Consider the following 18,712-nt stretch of genomic DNA (forward strand, 5'->3'; position numbering starts at 1 on the left):
GAGTCTTACAGTGGTGAAATCATGACAATTTGGGACATTGCAGTGTCACAAGATATTACTTGGAGTTCTCATCTGATGTTAAATTAACACAAAGTCCTTTAAATATACCTCAACAACTAATTTCAGTCTTCCATATATTTGTAGAGTCAATTTTCAGTAAAAGTTAATTGAGCTGAGACAGGAGAGGATTTTATAATCTTTTACCACTATTTTATTATCTAGTCTGCTATTGCTGAAAAAAAAAAAAAAAAAATTTCTGAGTGACTTCAGGGAAATACTTGACATCAAGCTCCAAGTTCAGAAGTCAGCAAAATATTTTGATAGAGAATGTTTTAACAAGGAAAATGAAAAGAAAACCGGGTCATACTCAGTTTCTTTTCCTTCCATGCCATTTTATGGCTTTGAAGAAGAGCATATTTGTTTTACAGTTTTGCTTTAACACTTCAGTCTCTCATGGCACTGGTGCTTCGCAAGGCTGCAAAGTTCCTTGCAGAATTCAGTGACCTGGCAGTGAACAGGAAATACTAACAGGAGATCTCAGGCCTGTGAGCATGTTATACGAGAAGGTTAGTATAGACAACAGAAAGTTTTCTTGTGCACTGTGCAAACAGGCTAATCAAGTAGGATATAAGTGTCTGTCTCAAATTTCCAATCAATGAACCACATGTGGTGGCTGTTAATCAGAAGCTACTCTTTGAAACCAAAGAAGCCACATTACTGTAAAAGTTGTCAGAAACAGCTATATTACAGCAAACAAATGCAACACCACATCATATGAGTTAATCACCTAAAACAAGTGATTACATTTCAAACATTACATGAGAGAAGAAAAACTGGACCATGTGATGAAAAATAGCCACTAACTGTATTTAAGAAACAAAGTAATTTAAGAAAAGATCCTAACCTATGAAAGGGGCCAATTATGGATCCTTTCTTTGAAAGCTGCCTCAAATATGTAAATTATAACCTCTCTTACTAATTTTAAAAGCATAGAGCTCTTGCTTCAATTCAGCTGAAGAAAGGACAGGATCCTCAGATAGGAAAGAAACCCTTCTTTGATGTATTTCTAATTCTCTTATTGATCCTCTACTCAAAACAGTGGTAGTTGGTTGGACAGGATTTGCACAACAGATTGTGAAAATATCACAGGTATTATATCTGTTAACTTGCTAGGTAAATTCTTAGCTGGGTAGTTGCAGCAAGGTTAACATGATATTAGAGCAGCTGTGCTGGAACAAATTTCACTGTAGCTCATGCTCCTGTCTTCTGACACTTGCCAAAAGCTGGTACCTGAGAAACAGTATAGGACACATATAACACTTCCTGGCTCCAGCTATTTGTAATGCTGGGATTTCCTTGACTGCACATACTGTCCCAAGAAGCCAAAACTCCTAGTGTTTCCATCTTCTTGAATCATTTAAATACAGAGAAGGAGAATAAAATTCCTACTTTTCTGGTCTGATAGTTGGTTCTGCATGTGGAAAATAACATCAAGATTATTTGAAATAAACAGCAAAGCCAGGACTACTCCCCTATGAGGAGAAGAATGTAAGAGAGAACTCTTAACTCATTCAGCCATCAAAAAAAATACTGTGGTATTAAATGCACTGCATTCACTAGAAGTTATAACTTTAGTGAGACTATTGAGATTTCTAGTAGTATTTAGCTGTCAGCTCCATAAAGGCAATACTAAACTATTGATCTTAATGGACTGAAAGTCCTATAACAGTAAGATAGTCTTGAAGTCAGGAAGAGAATAAGTGTGTCACAATGTTGTGTATATTACTTTTAGTTCAGTTTTGTAGAACACTGGCTTTTATTCCTCTGTGGTTCACATTCTTATTGCTGAGAAGCACCTCCTTAAGCTAAGTCTTTGCAAAAGCATCTATGTGGCTGCAACTGTTCATACAGCAATGTGAGTAAACCAGGTATTTTGCAAGATTCCTGTGAACATAGCTTAAAAATTTAATAATGGCTAAAACTAGGTCTGACCAAATCTTTTTGAAATAGAATATTACTGGGATCAAGAACACCTCTATGGTACCTGAAGATAAAGAACACAGGAACAGTCACACCTCTCTTAAACCACACCATTTCTCTGACATTAGGTAAATAGATAAAGTTAACAGGTGACATTGAGCCTTCTGTGTTTTGGGTTTTTTTTACTATTTAATTAGACATTTTTTTTGTTTATTTAATTGTAGAAGATATAGTTGTTTCAGTAACCACTTAACTGAATGCTGTTAAAGACATTGTGCAACAATGCATGATAAGCATTTTATTTATTTATTTATACATTTTCACAGGTTTCCAGTTCAATGTATCACTTACCACCTGTAAACTTGGTTCTGTGGTCCTTGGTTGATACAAAAGCATTTTAAAGTCTCAGTTTGGGTAACCAACATAAAAGATTCAATTTCTTAGACACCAAGGCACCTGTTACCAACACCCCCCACGTTTAATGAACTATGAGTCTTCAAACAAGATTTTCATTAGTGCCTAGTGGTTCTTACTCTTAGTAAAAAAAGATCAAAAGGATATTCTTACAGATATGTAAACTATTTTCTAAAGCCTGCACATCACATTTATTTCAGTTTATCTAAGCCACTATGACTTATTTTGCATGCTACTTCCAAATAGCATTTTAAAGTATTAATTTATCCTGACACCATTCTATGAATATTCACTGATTTGCAGAGATGAACAGAACTGAAGCACTCAACTGCCAAAGAACATCAAAGAAGGTAATTAGAGAAAAGTGTTTATGAGTTCCAATATGATAAGGGGGTATAATTTAAATTTACAAAGAAAGTTTTCAGCCCAGACTCAGAGTCAAAACATTATTTTATTAACTGATATGCCATAGTTAATTTGAAAATTACATAATACAGAATACTCTAGTGTTTGAAGACCTAAAAATACACATCTGTGTTTCATGAGAAATTTAATTATGGACTGGAAAAGGAGTACTTTGTTGAGTTCTCTAATATGTAATTATAAACCAGGTGAAGTGTTCAAATTCTTGGGCGCAGGTAAAATTTTCAAATATGACCTGTTAAATCTAAAAAATTTATGTCACCTGCTTTTCAGGGATGTTGAACTATTGTATTGCCTATGTGCTGAGAAAATCAAGTCCCTTTAAAAATGTTTATACATGAATTAAGTTAATGATTCTACTTCTTTTGAAAACTCTGGCTTATATATATATGTGTTACTGAATGTATATGTGTATATGTGTTACTGAAACAGGTTCACTGACAACAGTATCACAGATGCATGATGAATGCTGAGCCAAGCATCGTTTTCAGGGATGAGCTATTAATGCCTATCTGTAAAAGCAGACAGTAAATCACTGCAAGAGCTCAGAAAGTTATTTTTGCAGCTGCTTCTCAGGAAATTCCTCTTACATTGGGGAACTCTGCTAGCATTAGGATATCGGAAGTGGCAGGATTATCGTCTGAATTACTTGCTCATTAGAGCACAAGAAGAGAAGGACTTGACATCAGGAATTCTTTGAAGGAGCGTGCTTCCTCTATAGTTAAATTTATACCAAGATCAAGAAATTGACAGAGCTTTTACCACTTCAAATTTTCACTGGCTTAAGCAGCAATGCACTGGGGTGGTGTAAGGCTAAGAATGTACAAGGTCCCATTAAAGCTGTTCAAACTTATTTGAATGTTTTGAGAAGACAGAAATAATTCTGCTATCAGTATTAATCTTCACTTCAACACATATCACTAACTAGTTAGATATACATAATATGAGATGAGCCCTTAATCATACTTACTTGAAAATAACCTATTGTTTATATATTTTTAAAAAAAAAAAGAAACAAACAACACACACAAATGAGCATGGAACCAAGGTATTTAATTGGATCAGGTCAAGCTACAAACACTACTGACTGACTGCAGTGACATCTGTTATTTGTTTCATAACATATTCATTCCTGCAGTCTTGCATTTTCACCTCTGAATGTTCATTTCAAACATTCCCTGTTAGATTTCTGAACTTCTCTCAGTTAATACTAGAAAATTATAAGTATGTCCAAGATGATTAAAAAAGTATATTTTTTAAAAATCATGATTTATTTGAAAAAAGCAGTGCATATCATGCAATTACACATGAATGCTCCCTCTCCTTCCAACCCACAGTCCACATACATCACTTACACAATCACATATACAATTAGGATCTACTCTATAAACATAAAGACAAAAATATCCATCTAAAATTAGATTAGATGGGAAGAAACATCGACCTATAATCTGTTTCTTTATCTATAGTTAAGACAACAAAAAGCACAGTCTGAGATTTATTATGGGAAAGTTGACTTTCCTATAATATTTCTGTGAAATTTGCAAAATTAAGCATTAGGCTGTTAGGATTGGCTAATGGAAGAAAGTAGACTAAGACTCATTATGTTCATTTATTTGCTCTTTTGGAAAGATTAACATAAGGCTAGCAAAACAATCTACATAAAATCACCCCAAATTTAAAGTCAAATAAGTGCAGGATAAAAACAGATAACAAGCATGAAAGGTCCAATTCAAGCAATTATTCTGGAGCATATTACCCTTACCTTAAATTTCATAAAAGAAATAACGAAAGTTGAGATTGCTTGAAGTTTCTAGCAATACGAAATAAATGAGAAAACAAGATGGAAAAAAAAAAGAAGCAAAGCAGGCAGAAAGTCCAGAGAGAACAATAAGAGAGCCACATGTGTAAGAATACAAGATGTACTTAAAATATTATAAAGTTCATATTACAAAGTGTCTGCATCATATCTAGTGAGGCAGGTTTCATATTAGATCTAATTTGCAGATTACTAGTGACTACATGATTTATTTTATCTGGAAAAAAAGTTAATTACCTTAGAGTAACTGTGATTCTTTGAGATGTGTTGACTACACAAGTTCACATATGTGCATAACTGGTCCATGCATGAGATATTAGAACCCTTTTAATTCTGGAAATGCACATGCAAATACATGTTCCCTCTGACCACAAAACAGGGATAAGCTTCAATCATTACTCTATTTCTTCCAATGGAAATTCCTTATAAACTGAGCATTGAATCAAGAGGGAAGATGAATAGGAATTTGTGTGGACAACACATGTTGAGGAGACACAGTGGTAGCTGAGCTGGCTGGAGGGCAGTGGGAGAGGGTTAGAAATCCTGCCTGCTCCCCCAATCAAAAACCATGCAGACACACTCCACTCTGAAGTAGAATTCCTCTAACTAAATGTAGGCATCTGCAACTGAGATAGTCACTCTCTCAGTTCTTTTTCACAGATAGAAAAAAACAGTTGCATCTAGCATCTACTGTCCAACTCATTCTATAGTAGGCATTTAACACAGGTCAGATGAAATATACCCTAAAAGCGCTTAATTTTGGAAAACAAGAAATTAAAAGTACCCCAAGAGTTTAAGGGATAAGAGTCTTGCAAGTTTATCTCTCCCAGGTACACTAGACTTCAGGGGGAAGACAGCAAGGCTAAGAATAGGGGGATTATATTGGGCACCAAAATATAAAGCATGTCTGGATTTGTTTTTAATCAACTGCCAACAATATTTTATCTATCATTACCTAAGGAAAGGATTCACCTAAGTCAGTTTTAACTCTGTTGAAATGCTATGCAACACGAACTTCCAGAAGACAGTTTATTTAGAACACCATCTTGAGAAAGATGCCATCTGGAAAAGTGTCTATCTCTTGCTGATTACAGGTGGAGTGTAAGTACCTAGCTTTAAGATTCTTAAAGATGGATGAATCCAGTAATGAATATCTAAACTAACTAAACGATGCAAAATTCCTAAGGAAAGCTTTATGATGGACATGGATATTCCACGTCAGTAAGAGGGAAGAAAGAGGTAATAGATACTGTTCTACCTTGTGCTGTTCACTACGGTGATCACAAGGGCATCCAATTCACCTATGTTGTTTCCATAAAACACAAAAGGGCTATTTTAAAATTAACTGATCTTACATGTTTGGTGTGATCTTGCATATGTTTGTATACCTAGAACAGAACCTGTGGACAACACTCTTGAAACAGAACAAATGAATTTTCAATCTAAATGGATTATATAGTCACACAAATATCTTGTATCTGATTCAGTGCCAACTCTGTGCACTGAGAAAAGAAGTAGTTTTTCCTTTACATTTTGCCCAGTCAAATAATTTAGCAAGGTGAATATCAGAATAACCATGGGTGCAGTAGGGGGTTAGAAAAGGTACCTAAATGGCTTGTGTGGTCAAGAAAGTCAGTTGTCATACTATGATTCCAAGCAGTTGTTTCTATTAGAAAAGATTTCCCTTAAATTTGCAAAGTGATAAGTTCATTAATGTTTTAAGTACTAAAGAAAACAGTTCCTGCTCTTATAAACAGAATCCACTTTTCTATTTTTTTTAAAGGCATTTAAATCTCCATTCTTGTACGATGCCATTTAGAAAAGAGCATTTTTATTGCATTGCAAGAGGACCTCCATTGTTGCTGTTTCATTAAAAAAAATCTTAAATATGTCAACTATGCTCTTAAATATTATGGCAGAATTGCAGAATCACAGAAGGCTTGAGGTTGAAAGGGATCTCTGGAGGTCATCTGGTCCAAACCTGCTGCTCAAGCAGGGCCACCTAGAGCTGGCTGCACAAGACCATGTCCAGGAGGCTTTTGAATACCTCCAAGGATGGAGACACCTCTCTGCGCAACTTGTACCAGAGCTCAGTCACCATCACAGTGAAAAAGTGTTTCCTGATGCTCAGAGGTAACCTCCTGTGTTTCAGTTTGTGCCCACTGCCTCTGGTCCTGTCACTGGGCACCACTGAGATGAGCCTGGCTCTGTCCTCTTTGCACCCTCCCTTCAGGTATTTATACACATTTTCCTGAGCCTTCTCTTCTCCAGGCTGAACAGTCCCAGTTCTCTCAGTCTTTCCTCATAGGAGAGGTGCTCCAGTCCCTTCATCATACTTGTGGTCCTTCATTGGACTCTATCCCATATGTCCAGGTCTCTTGTAGTGAGGATCCTGAGCTGGAAACAGTGCTCCAAGTGTGTCCTCACCAGCTAGCAATCTCCCTTGATCTGCTGGCAACACTATTAATTTTAATCTGCTGTTGAGATAGCCTTACTTAACCTGGTGATTTAAATGATCCTTTGCTTAATTTTCACCAACTCATACACAATTAAGAATTTGGGCTAAAAGATGTGAAAGCACTCAGTGAAAAAAGAACTCCACAAGATATTTGATTACAAAGTATTTGATTGAGATTTTTTTTTTTCAATTTTCCCTTCAAATACTGTATAAATATGGAATGCAATCCTAATGTCTGTATATTTTTAAACTGCATTGTTGGATTTTCAGCACTGGATTCTCCCCATAAGTATCATATAAGATGAATGACACTCTTATTTTGCCAAGGATTATTTGGATATCTTGTTTCATCTAGGTATCCTGCAGTCAACAGGATCAACTGCATTAAGTCTTGGCTTCTTTCCCCATCCCCTCCAGAGCTGTGTAAACTAAGGTCCTAACATTTGTTGAAACTCATATATGATAGTCTTCCAAACCTATCATTATGATTTTCTTCAGAACAGATCAAATATCTTAAAATGCAAGTTCTGAGTATGAGAAATTTGATTATCTGTTGACAGATTCTCCCTGAAAAGTCATAAGTAAAGCAGCTGAGTGCAAAACAAGCTTCTCTCTGTGTTATATGACAGAAATACAAAACTTTATAGTAATAAAAGACCAAAGTGTGCCAAAAGTTTAGCCATTTGAGAGCTTATATCTATCCAGTCCCAAACAGATGAAAGCATTGTACTGTTTTTAATATGTATTTCACTGCTTTAGGGCCAGTGACTACTCGGGGTCCCGGACTTTTTGTGTATTGCTTACTGGCCTGGATCCATCCAGATCTCTTTTCCATCAATGCCATGTGGTCATCATTTTGTACCATGACCAGAGGCGAGGGAATTGGAAGAAATCCTGCTGGACAGGATTTGGGAGCGAGGTATAGAGTGGACATAGGTGCCTAATAGGGATGCAAATTTCTCCAGAGATGGATTAGCAGAATTTGTATCAGAGAAAATTGAGGGTCCCATTGCTGTTCTTGACTGGAGACTCCACTGGAGAAGTAGTTTGTCTCAAACTGCCAGGCACTCCATCAGGGGTGTGAGAAGCAATATAGTTCTTCCTCAGGGAAATTAAGAACAATGACATAATAAATTTAATGTAATGTCAAATTCTTGCTTTCTTCTCAATGTCTAGGAGTTACTGATTTCTTCCGTGTGACATGCAGGGAACCAGCAGTTCTACCAAAATTCACCTGGGTTGGTACTGGAATATCTTAGTGATAACTAGGAAGAGGAAGTGGTGTTGAGCTAAGCATGTCAAACTGATGAATATGTGTTGTTTCACTTCCTAGTAATTCACTGGGAATTTTGGAGGCAACTCAGTAGTTTCCCTTTCACAGCTCATGTGCTATTGTCTCTGTGGGTATAGCCAGAGGCATGCAGAGTGTGGAGTGGCTGAGTCCTGCATTCTCCTGCACCTCCTCTGCATAAAGCTCAGGAGAAGGTGGTGAGGCTGCTCCTCAAAATCCAACCCCAGCACAGGCAACAGACCTGCCCAAGGCTGTTGGCAGCAGAAACTGCATTGTGTGCCATGGTATGGAGATGATGGGATGGCCTTAGCCTGTCACAGGCCACAGCGTGAGGCTTCAGTGCTCACTCCCTCTGCTTCAGCAGCCCCATTGCTCAGTGGGATGCTGTGGCATCAGCACATGGATGTCCTCAGACCAATTTTGCAGCAAGGAAAATGAAAAATTCCAGTGCTCAGGCACTGGTATTGGACAGCAAAGCTACAGCTGCCTTAGCCACATACAGTGATAAGGAAGAAGATTCACTCCTTTCAAAGCTCTTCTATAGCTCTGTAGAGAATGCAAAGAAACACAGATTAAAAAGTGCTTACTCTTCCTCTCTTGCTGGGGCTGAGCAGATTGTCTCAGCAGTGTTTCCTGTGTTTGACATGAAGAAAGCAAATGATCAGGATTAGGAAGTGAGTCATGATCACTTGGCATCACTGAGTGTAGCCATTCTAGTGCAAAGCCAATGCACGAGAACATACACAAAACAAAAAACAAGAAAAAACCATGACTGAAAACAATTCCTTAGAGTGAATAGTCAAACATCACTGTGCAATAGAAAGAAACCTGTGTCAAAATTGTAACTGCCTCCTGAGCCTAAAAGCTCAGAGGCTATACCTAAGCAATCTCTTGGGCTGTTCTTGTTCTTATCCAGAAACCCAGTGTGATAGAAACAGAAGCAGTGCATTGCTTCAGAAAACAAATTATTGCAATCTGATTGGTGTTATGCTTGAAAACCTCCTAGGGAACTTTAGGATCCATTGGTTTGCTACTATCTACAATAACTGTTTGTGTTCTTTTTGGCTCCTACTGTTGAAAATAGGAAAATCTCTGCAGGATCACCATTCTATTTGCTCCATCTACTAGTAAACATCTGCAACACTGGTTCCTTTATTCTCAGCTAATCTTCCCCAGTTTTCCTACTGTGCTTGCTTTTCACTTGAAAGGAAAGGAAACATAATCGAAAGGAAACATAATAAACTACGACAAAGCTACAAAATGTATTTATAAAGCCCCCCTCATGATAAACTGATTTGTATAGTTATGCAAGACAAACTTACTTCATTCTCCTGCACATCAGTCACTGTATGATGAGGATCAGGATAGTGCTTCAAAAACTGGGCTACATAGGTCATGACAGACTTTTCATCTGGCTTGTCAACATCCACGTCTAGACAAGTATAGAACATGGTAAATTAATTTTTAGCTGAATGGCACAAAATGCTGCTTAAATGTCTAAACACTGTGAATTAGCACATCTGATTTAACCCAAGCAAGTAGTTCAAACTTTTTTCAACTATGCATTAGATACCTTCTGGATCAAGAAGCCTTGGAATTCCTAGTTCTGCTTCTGCAAGTGTGAAGGCTTCTTCCAGGTTCTCTCTATGTGACCTTCCCTTCACTTTCTCCATGTCCACTAAATCTGGGCGGATAGCATGAATAACGGAATGAAATGCAACACCACTCCTCCAACTTTGTCCAAAATCTTTGATTTCAATTCCAACTTGCCTAAAGGATATGAAAGAAAAAAGAAAGTGACTTGCAACAATACCAGGAGGAGATAGGTTGGTCCACCCACTGGCTATCATCATTAAAACTAAACCAGTTCTTGTTTCTGCAATGGTAATCATGCTGACTACAGCTCCAACCATCCATTGCATAAACTCCCTTCTGCCTATGAAATCCAAGATTTTTTTAAGATATTCATGCTGTATTTGCCCCCAGTTGGCTTGCTAGTGGAAATAAGCCAACGGTATTTTGAACAGATGAAGTGCGCTAATGTTCTTAAGGTTCTTACATGACACACAGAGTCTGTGGAAGTATGCAGCTTCATTCATTATTTTCTCTCTAACTACTGCAGTTCAGTTAGGTACATCAGTATCATACCAAAAAAAAAATAGACTGCATGAATCCGTTATTTTTAAAATAAAAGAATGAACAGTGACTCACCACTGTTCAGGTGAAAATGTAACACACAGATTTCTTTATATTCTTACCAAAAGAATGAGTGATAATATAATTTCATATACCCATAACATGTCCACTAAACACAAATGATCAAGAAATAGCAACATACAATGAGAAAGTAATCAGAACTGGATCACACTTCTGACTCCTTCTTTTAAAAGTAATTCTGACAGGTATGGTTGTCCACAGGCTGCAAGACTGTGTTTTACTTTGTCTGAGCATGAAAACTTCCTTTGAGGACACACTTAGACGCTAAGGTAGTCTTGCTGTTGGGAGGTTCACAGCAGTAACTCTGAATGAGGCTTCATTCAAAGCTCACTGTGATCAGTGAAACACTTTCACTGACTTTAATGAGCAAATCCCTGCAAATTACAGTGTGAAGCAGGGCTAGGCAAAGTGTACCATCCTTCCTCTAGGCTTCTTTCAACACATTTCACCTACTCTTCCCAATAATGTTGACAGTTTCATTTATGAACCTCTTTCTTTGTATTTTCTTTGTTTACATGTCTGAAAATTGCAGTTGACCACTTTCAGTTGTCTGTGTCTTACTGAAAACAGTGCAATAGGAAGAATGCCAAATTAGACTGTACTGCACTATAAACTACTGTATTCTACCTATTTATTGGAGAACTGGAGAAAGTCTGTATCTTTACAATTATATTTCTTTTCTCTGAGGCACCATTCTGTGACTGGCCATTTCCCCTCCACATTTTGCATGATTGACCTCTTTAAATAGCAGTAATTCCTTAATTTGAACAAATAAATCCATTTTATTCATTTACATCTTTGATTTTTATTTTCTTAATGTGGAATCCATCAAACTACTGTTGTATCTTTGATACAATTTATGCACTTTTTTAATGCCTTTTTGGAAGCAGACTAAATGTCGGACAATTACACCAAATAAAGGAGAAGATTCTTAAGTTAACAAGCAGCAGCAAGAAATAACTCCAAAATAACTTGGATTAAAAAGAATGAAAATTCAGGGCAATTTTTGCAATAATATGTTCCTTGTATCTCAAAACTGCAGAAGGATATTCACAATTTTTCTTCACCTTTCAACATCAAGTGCCAGAATTTAGTGCTCTTACAAGCTCTGTCACTGAGGAATGCTAAGTCAGTGTGGGACTTGCATTGTCACGTTGAGTGTTTTGGCAGCAGGACTAATAGCCTGCCATTCAGGAATCTAATTCCCCTTTCCTCATTCTGTCAAAGGTAATCCCACTGATTATTCAGAAGCTGTAAAACATGATTGCTTGTAAAATTAATGCAATTGGTTATTTATTACTTGCTTGTTGTATGGTGGTAACGTTTAGCAGCCTCAGATGTCAAAAAGAGTATGATCACAGGGAGGTGCTATATAAATACAGAGCAAAAGGACAATCCCTGACCGAGAGAGTTTAGAATCTGAAGAATTTGCACTTAAGATATAAATTCAGTTCATTTGAGTTACTTACTTTGCTGCTGTGTACTGAATCCATTTTAACAAAGCCTTCCTGGCACTTCCCTGGACCTTGGTTACCACCTTCCGTTTGCTTGGGGGACTCGCAGTTTCTGAACTGACAACACTCTCCACAGAAGAAGCGCTGCTAGACAACGACTGCAGCTGTGGGAGGTTGCTGGTAAGCTCTTCAATCTGTGGGGAAAAAATGTTAATAGACTGTTTGTAGATAATCTTAATTCTCACCAGTTTCTTACATTTCCTAATACAACTGACAAAAGAAAGTTGGGCAGAAGCTATGCTGTGTTTTATTTAACTGTACATTAAAGTAGCTTCAAAAATGCTAATGTACGTACCCAGATGATGGTCTTAATTTCAGAAGTACTTGACATCTAGCAATCATTGACTTTCTTGACACCCTACAGCTAGAACAATATGCAAGTGTGTCATGTTATCTATTATCACAAATTACCATTGAAATAGGAGACGATGGCTTACATTTAGCTTGTATTCAAATTATAAAATAATCCACTAATTTCAGAGGAGGCTCATTCAATTAAAGAATGGAAGTGACCTCAATGATCTCATCTGGATAGTTCTTTATTTACCATTGTACTGTTTTGGCACAAATTCAATTGCAGTTTTGCCTAGAAGTACCTTTGTGAAGGAACAGTGAAAGTACTTCAGGCCAAGTGCATTAGTAGTGCTTGCAGAGGGTGTATGACAGTTATTTGCATCCTGCCTTTCATCAAATGAAAATCATTAACTTGACTCTTAAGAACATTAAATTGACTAACAATTTGGTTCTTTAACATGGAAAAGTTATATCCAGAGGATGCTGCAAGATTGTCTATGCTGTCTACTTAAAACCCGAAGTTTTGTCACATCACAGAATGAGTCTGCCACAATGAGAACCACAACTCTCATGCATTTCTGGTTTCATTCATGTTAAAATTATGTATCTGCCTGTGACAACTAAATAAAAGCTCAAAAAATGACCCAAGTAAAACTGATGCAGAGAACTAGAGTTTCAATAACTCTGAGAAGCATAATTTTCCCTGTTCATCTCAATGAGCTATAAATTAAAATAAAAATGTTAATATCATTCTGGCTAACTTTTCTTCTGAGAAGGAGATCTGAACCACTGAGGCATCACACTGGTTGGTGCTTAGGAGATCAACATCCCTGTTCTCCCTGACATGAAACATGTTTAAATTGCCTGCTATCTAATTCTCTTTTAAACATGCTATCTAATTTTCTTTTTTAAACTTAAATATGTTCATCTCTGACATGAAAGCTGCATCACAAGAGAGCCAAAGCCAAAGAACTCCATAAAGAGCAGCATCAGTTGTTTTTTTAGTTGTTGAGCAGTGACTCATTTTGTTAACTCATATGGACAGGATTTAGAAAACCATTTCTTCCTCCCACCTAACTTCAACAGAATGCAAATCATTTCTCCTCTACAAATTCAAACCCCTCTCAATCTACACCATTCACAGCTAAATTTTATCTTTGTAAATATCTGCATCTCCCAGTGAAATCAGGGTGTTTACATGTATTGTTTGAATATAATTACTGCCTGACATCAAGTGCACTGAAATTAGACATACAGCACAATCACCACTGAGGTTGCTAAAGGCACTTGTAACAAGAATTCACAATTCTATTATTTTCTTTTGTTGCTCTGTTGAATGCTTCAGAGAAAGTGGAAGAATATGTTCCAGTGATGAAGGAAGTCCATTCTAGGCCCAGACCGATCTATTCCAAAGACAAGTATCTAATTTTACCCAATGTGAAGCACCCCTACCATCAGCTGTTTCTTTATGCAGGATCAAATCCTCAGCTAATTACAAAGTCACTTAGCTATGGTGAAAGACTGGAATCACACCAGTTCATATGAAATAATGATCAGAGTCATTATTTGAGCAAGCTACACTGAAGTATAAAAAAACGTAGTACCTGGAAATACAAAATTATGGTCCACACCAAGCCAAGCACAATAGAAGGCCTGCCATCAGCAATATCAGTTGAATTTATGTTGACAAGCTTAATCTATATAGGAAAGAAAACATTACCACATACAATGAATGATAAAAATTCTGAAATTAATTTCAGATAGGTTTTATATTTGTAACGCACTTCGCAATCAAATTACAAGTTTCTTAATTAAAGAAAATAATTGAATGGTGCTTTTAAACAAGTATAGCTATAGATAATGAAAGATTTTTAAGACCATTGCATGCTATTATTTGTAGAAAAAAAATTTAATTTCAAGCAGAAAGAACAATAAAAATTACATAGAACCATTGTACAAACCGGAGATCCTCTGTATATGGACTAGCATGAAAAGTAAAGGAAAAAAGATGATACAAAAAAAGTTTTAAATGAATAATTATTAGGTAAATGAATTAATTTAATTTTATAATGCAAAGAAATCACTGTTTTGGCACATCTTACAAGACAATTAATAAGGAAAGCAAATTAAATACTCGGTAACAGATTTTAAATTATACAGGGGTTTCTTACTACAGTTCTAATAGATTTAATGGAAAGAAAAGTGAATTTAAGAATAAACAAGAAAAGGAAAATCAGGGGAGAAAGCATAAAAGAAAGATAAAGGAAAAAAGAATGCCAAAGTTCTCCAGTACCACCACTGATTAAGGCTCCCTTGCAAGACAAACCTGACTATAGCTTTTTTAAAACAAGAAAAGAGTTGGAAAAAATGAGTTGTCCAAGGTCACATGAAGATTTTCAACAAAAATAGGAACAGATTCCATGACTCTTAACCTCCAAATGTTAATCTATAGTCTGAATATATTATCACACTAAAATAAGCTCATAAGATAAAAGGCAGTAAAGGAGGGTATAAAAAGTATATCATAAAGAAATTAATGGTAGCTAATGCTCAAGGAAATGGAATAAAACAGGTAGTATTGGAAAATTAGCAAATATGCTAATACTTACTTCCTCAGCAAAACTAAGAGTCTGCCATCAATCATGATATAACTATGAACGGCTCCTAAAGTGTTCATGCACTGCAATCTTGTTCATGGACAAAGGTTATGGAACAACCTTGGAGAACAGGTTAAAGAGAAGCAGGAGAATGACTTCATGTGACCTCATTTATCTCCCCAAAATAGAGAAAATACTGCAGTTCTCTGAATCAGAAGCTGGAAATCCACTAGATAATGTCAAGAGAAAAAAAAAATGTTGTTCAGGGCTGTGAAGCTCTTTTCAGAATTAAAACTCCACAGAGATGCTTGGGAAGAGGCAGAGGAGAAATCCCCACAGGTTATATTTCCAATCCTCTCTACAAAGAAATCTGACAAAACTGGGAAAATTGACATTACTTGCTTCTCTACCTGTCAATAAGGAAAATTTTCTATTACCTACCTAAAGAAAAATATACCAAGAGTCTCATTCTCTCTGCTGGACCAATTCCAACAGAAGCTTCTCTTTTTCTGGAAAGCGAGGTTTTTCTTATATGTGGTACAGATCAAAAGATTTACAGGGACTCTGCTAAGCTTCTGATTAGGCTACTCTTCACAGAAGCATAGCCTCTCTAGTCAAGTTATTGTGTTACTTTTGTCTTATACTCCATCAAAATGGATCTAAAACTACAAATTAAACTTTTCAGAATCACAGAAAAAAACAGTTTGGTCCAGAATGATAACTGTTAATTTCCAGCTGCATTTTGCAGTATTACAGGAGTATATGCAGAAGTCTGTTTGGACAGTGAAAATAGGAAGTTGATTAAATGTGTAATAAACTTTACTTATGGAGAGCCCATGGAAGAAGGAGACCCTGCTGGCACTCCCCAAAGTGCTGCACACAGCCACCCATCTCCATTTGTTCACCTTTGAGTACAGATCAGGGACTGCACTCAGCTGGTGAAGAAGCATTTGTTGTCCAAACAGCATCCCCACCTCCTCTGCGAGGAAAAAGGTGACAGACTGGATAGATGCACCCTTCCGGCTGGATTTAACCTAGAGACCACCTGCTAATGCACACCAATCTACCTAACACACTGTGTATTTCAACACCCTCTAGAACAAAATCTGGCATACTGATACAAAGTACATAAAAAAATAACTTAAGTCCAGACAGAAATACTCAGCAGAAGCAAGAACACAGTGCTCCATTTCTGGCAGTCTATCTTGATCATCAGCAGGGTCAGTTATCTAGCTGCACTGCTGTATTATTTCTGGGACCTAAGCTGGGTCATTCAAAGTTCGAGTCATCCACTACGTTGTGACATGTAAACTAGGAAACATGGGTTTTTTGCACTTCACCCCAGCCTTGTCTTAGGTTATACAGGTCTCACCAGAAAGCAGCTCTCTTTGTCTCCACTCTCAGGCTGAATATGATATGCATTGTATTAACAAACTGTACTACATAAAATAGTGAAATTGTGAGCTAAAGCTGAATTTTGCTTTAGGAATATATTTGTCTTTGCTTTGGTTATGCATTCTTCAATTAAAAAAAGTTCTCACAGATTTCTTTCTACAGGCATCTCCTAAGTTTCCCATATAACAGAAATATAATTAGGTCAAGATGCCATAGGATTAAAGAGAGGGAAAGAATGCCAAAATCCAATAACTACTGGCGTGCAGCATTGTGGAGACATAAAATTCATCAGGTGCTACATCTGCCTTGAGAAAAATTGAACTAAAATGCAGAAATTAGAAGAACAATGTATCTGCAATTTAATTAAAAAACTAGATAGGTACAAGTCATTACAATACAGAGAGAAAAGTCAGGGGAAAAGGTAGAAGTAGATTGCTTTTATTTGACATTCATACCTAGATGACATTGAGCTTTTAGGTTTTCTGTCTTTTGTTAAATTTATAAAATATTTTGTTTTATTTCTAAAATGGCCACAGCACTGACTTCACCAGAATCAATCCAGGAACTAGTCTTAAATCCCAACAAGCTAATAAGGGGTCATACTGTTCTAAATTTTCTCATCTATACTTTCAAGGAGTAGAATTTTGCATGTATAACCTAGTGAAGTCCATAAATCTACTCTTTCAATTATAAATGAATGCATCTACTGAACTGAAGATCATTGTTCTTTGCTGAGAAAAGCAACAGGAAAGTAGAGAACATGAAGAGTGGAAGAGAACGTTAAAAAAAAAAAAAAAAAAGGAGATCATCCTAGGTGATTCTAACTAGAAAAATTTTAAAAAGGAATTTTACCCTATGCATTGTTACATATTAGTGTTGGATCTTGTCATTTTTACTTTACTGCAGTTTTCAGGCACTGGGTAGAAACTGAAGACTGCATACACAGCTCAAATTTTGGAGAGTAAGAACAGGCAGGTGGATACAAATCATACATTTAAGGAAAGAAAGAAGAAAAGAAGGAAAAAACAGGACTAAGAGTTACCAAACTTACCCGTCTTCCTTCTAGAAACTTAAGAGCTGTGCCAATGTTGGCAACCCAGTGAATTCTCTTCAGCTGACGTCCCTGCTCACAAGGCTTAAAGAGAAAGAACAGGGTAAACTGCAAGTACGTACCATAGTCTGCTATGGTATGCTTTGACTCACATGTAAAAATGTACAGTCAAATTGTGTCTTTGCATATACCAATAGGGAGGACTAACAGATATAGGGGACATAAATGTGATACTTCTATTATAAAAATGTTACATATGTCTTAATAACTTCAGGATGTAAGCTGTCGGCTTCAGCCCATAAACTTTCTCAAATCAGAGAACTGTTTTTCTTATGTAAAATAAACTACTACTATTTTTATACACACACACACATATATGTATTTGAGAGAAGGCAACATTCACTCAGTAAAATATTTCTGCATACAAAGCAGACGTCAACGTCATTGTTATTTTTAAAAATCAGGCTGTAGTGAAGACATTTTATCTAGGGAATTTTTATCCATTCTCTTTAGTACTTTGCTGGTGACTAAATAACCCAAACAAACTCTCACCGAACAATGAACTTCAGACATGTAGGCTAAAAACAGACAGAACCCTTTGAATTAAATCAAGAACATATCATAGGCTTCTAATACTCTACAGTGTAATTAAATTCCCCACTGAATCTTATATTATAATGCAAATATTTAACTACTATCATTTAAATTTGTGTTCATAAAGTTACAAATGGATTTAACAAAGGCCTGCTATGGATTCTGAAATTCCTCTTGCAGTTACTACAGAATATCATATTCTGGTATACATAACCTTTAACTTAACCAGACATTATTCTGGTTCTGTAATATTTTTTGTCTTTCACTAATTAATATAGGCAGGATACAATCCAGTGCTGTCATTAAAATTTTCTTGTTTTACTACTTCTGTTTTGCCACAAGAGGGAGACTTTCTGTCTTAGACGAACAGAAACAGAAATGGGTGTATTTCAACAGAGCAGAAACACACTTCAAAGTATAGGTCTTTTCCCATCTTACAATAAAGTATCTAATTTTGGTTATCACCTGCAATCGCAACAGACGTTAAATATGAAAAAGAGGCAAAATTGTGACACTTGCAGATTGCCTGCATGTGTGGGAACAGGTGATGTCTGAACCCTAGAGCAAGATAAATGACGGACTTACTCCATCCGCTCTGCGAGCTGGTTTGGAAAAAGTGAGAGCCCTTGGCCTAAAACCCTTTCATTTTTCTCCCACATCACACA

The 18,712-nt window shown here is 36.5% G+C and overlaps 1 protein-coding gene across 15 annotated transcripts in view; it reads right to left on the reverse strand.

Moving 5' to 3' along the window:
- Nucleotides 1-18,712, reverse strand: part of SYNE1 (spectrin repeat containing nuclear envelope protein 1) — a 322,087-nt gene that overhangs the window by 234,777 nt on the left and 68,598 nt on the right. For 12 of the 15 annotated variants that reach the window (XM_074818773.1, XM_074818781.1, XM_074818778.1 and 9 more), the window contains exons 5-10: nucleotides 17,454-17,537; nucleotides 14,372-14,392; nucleotides 14,015-14,107; nucleotides 12,072-12,250; nucleotides 9,959-10,155; nucleotides 9,708-9,817 (exon numbers count right to left, since the gene is read on the reverse strand). In XM_074818773.1, coding sequence (XP_074674874.1) covers nucleotides 9,708-9,817; nucleotides 9,959-10,155; nucleotides 12,072-12,250; nucleotides 14,015-14,107; nucleotides 14,372-14,392; nucleotides 17,454-17,537 — 684 coding nt within the window. The remainder of the gene's footprint in view (nucleotides 1-9,707; nucleotides 9,818-9,958; nucleotides 10,156-12,071; nucleotides 12,251-14,014; nucleotides 14,108-14,371; nucleotides 14,393-17,453; nucleotides 17,538-18,712) is intronic. The other 3 variants (XM_074818787.1, XM_074818786.1, XM_074818777.1) reach the window with 1 other exon arrangement.

The sequence above is a fragment of the Strix aluco genome, chromosome 3 (genome assembly GCF_031877795.1).
Source record: "Strix aluco isolate bStrAlu1 chromosome 3, bStrAlu1.hap1, whole genome shotgun sequence".
NCBI classification, from domain to species: Eukaryota; Metazoa; Chordata; class Aves; order Strigiformes; family Strigidae; genus Strix; species Strix aluco.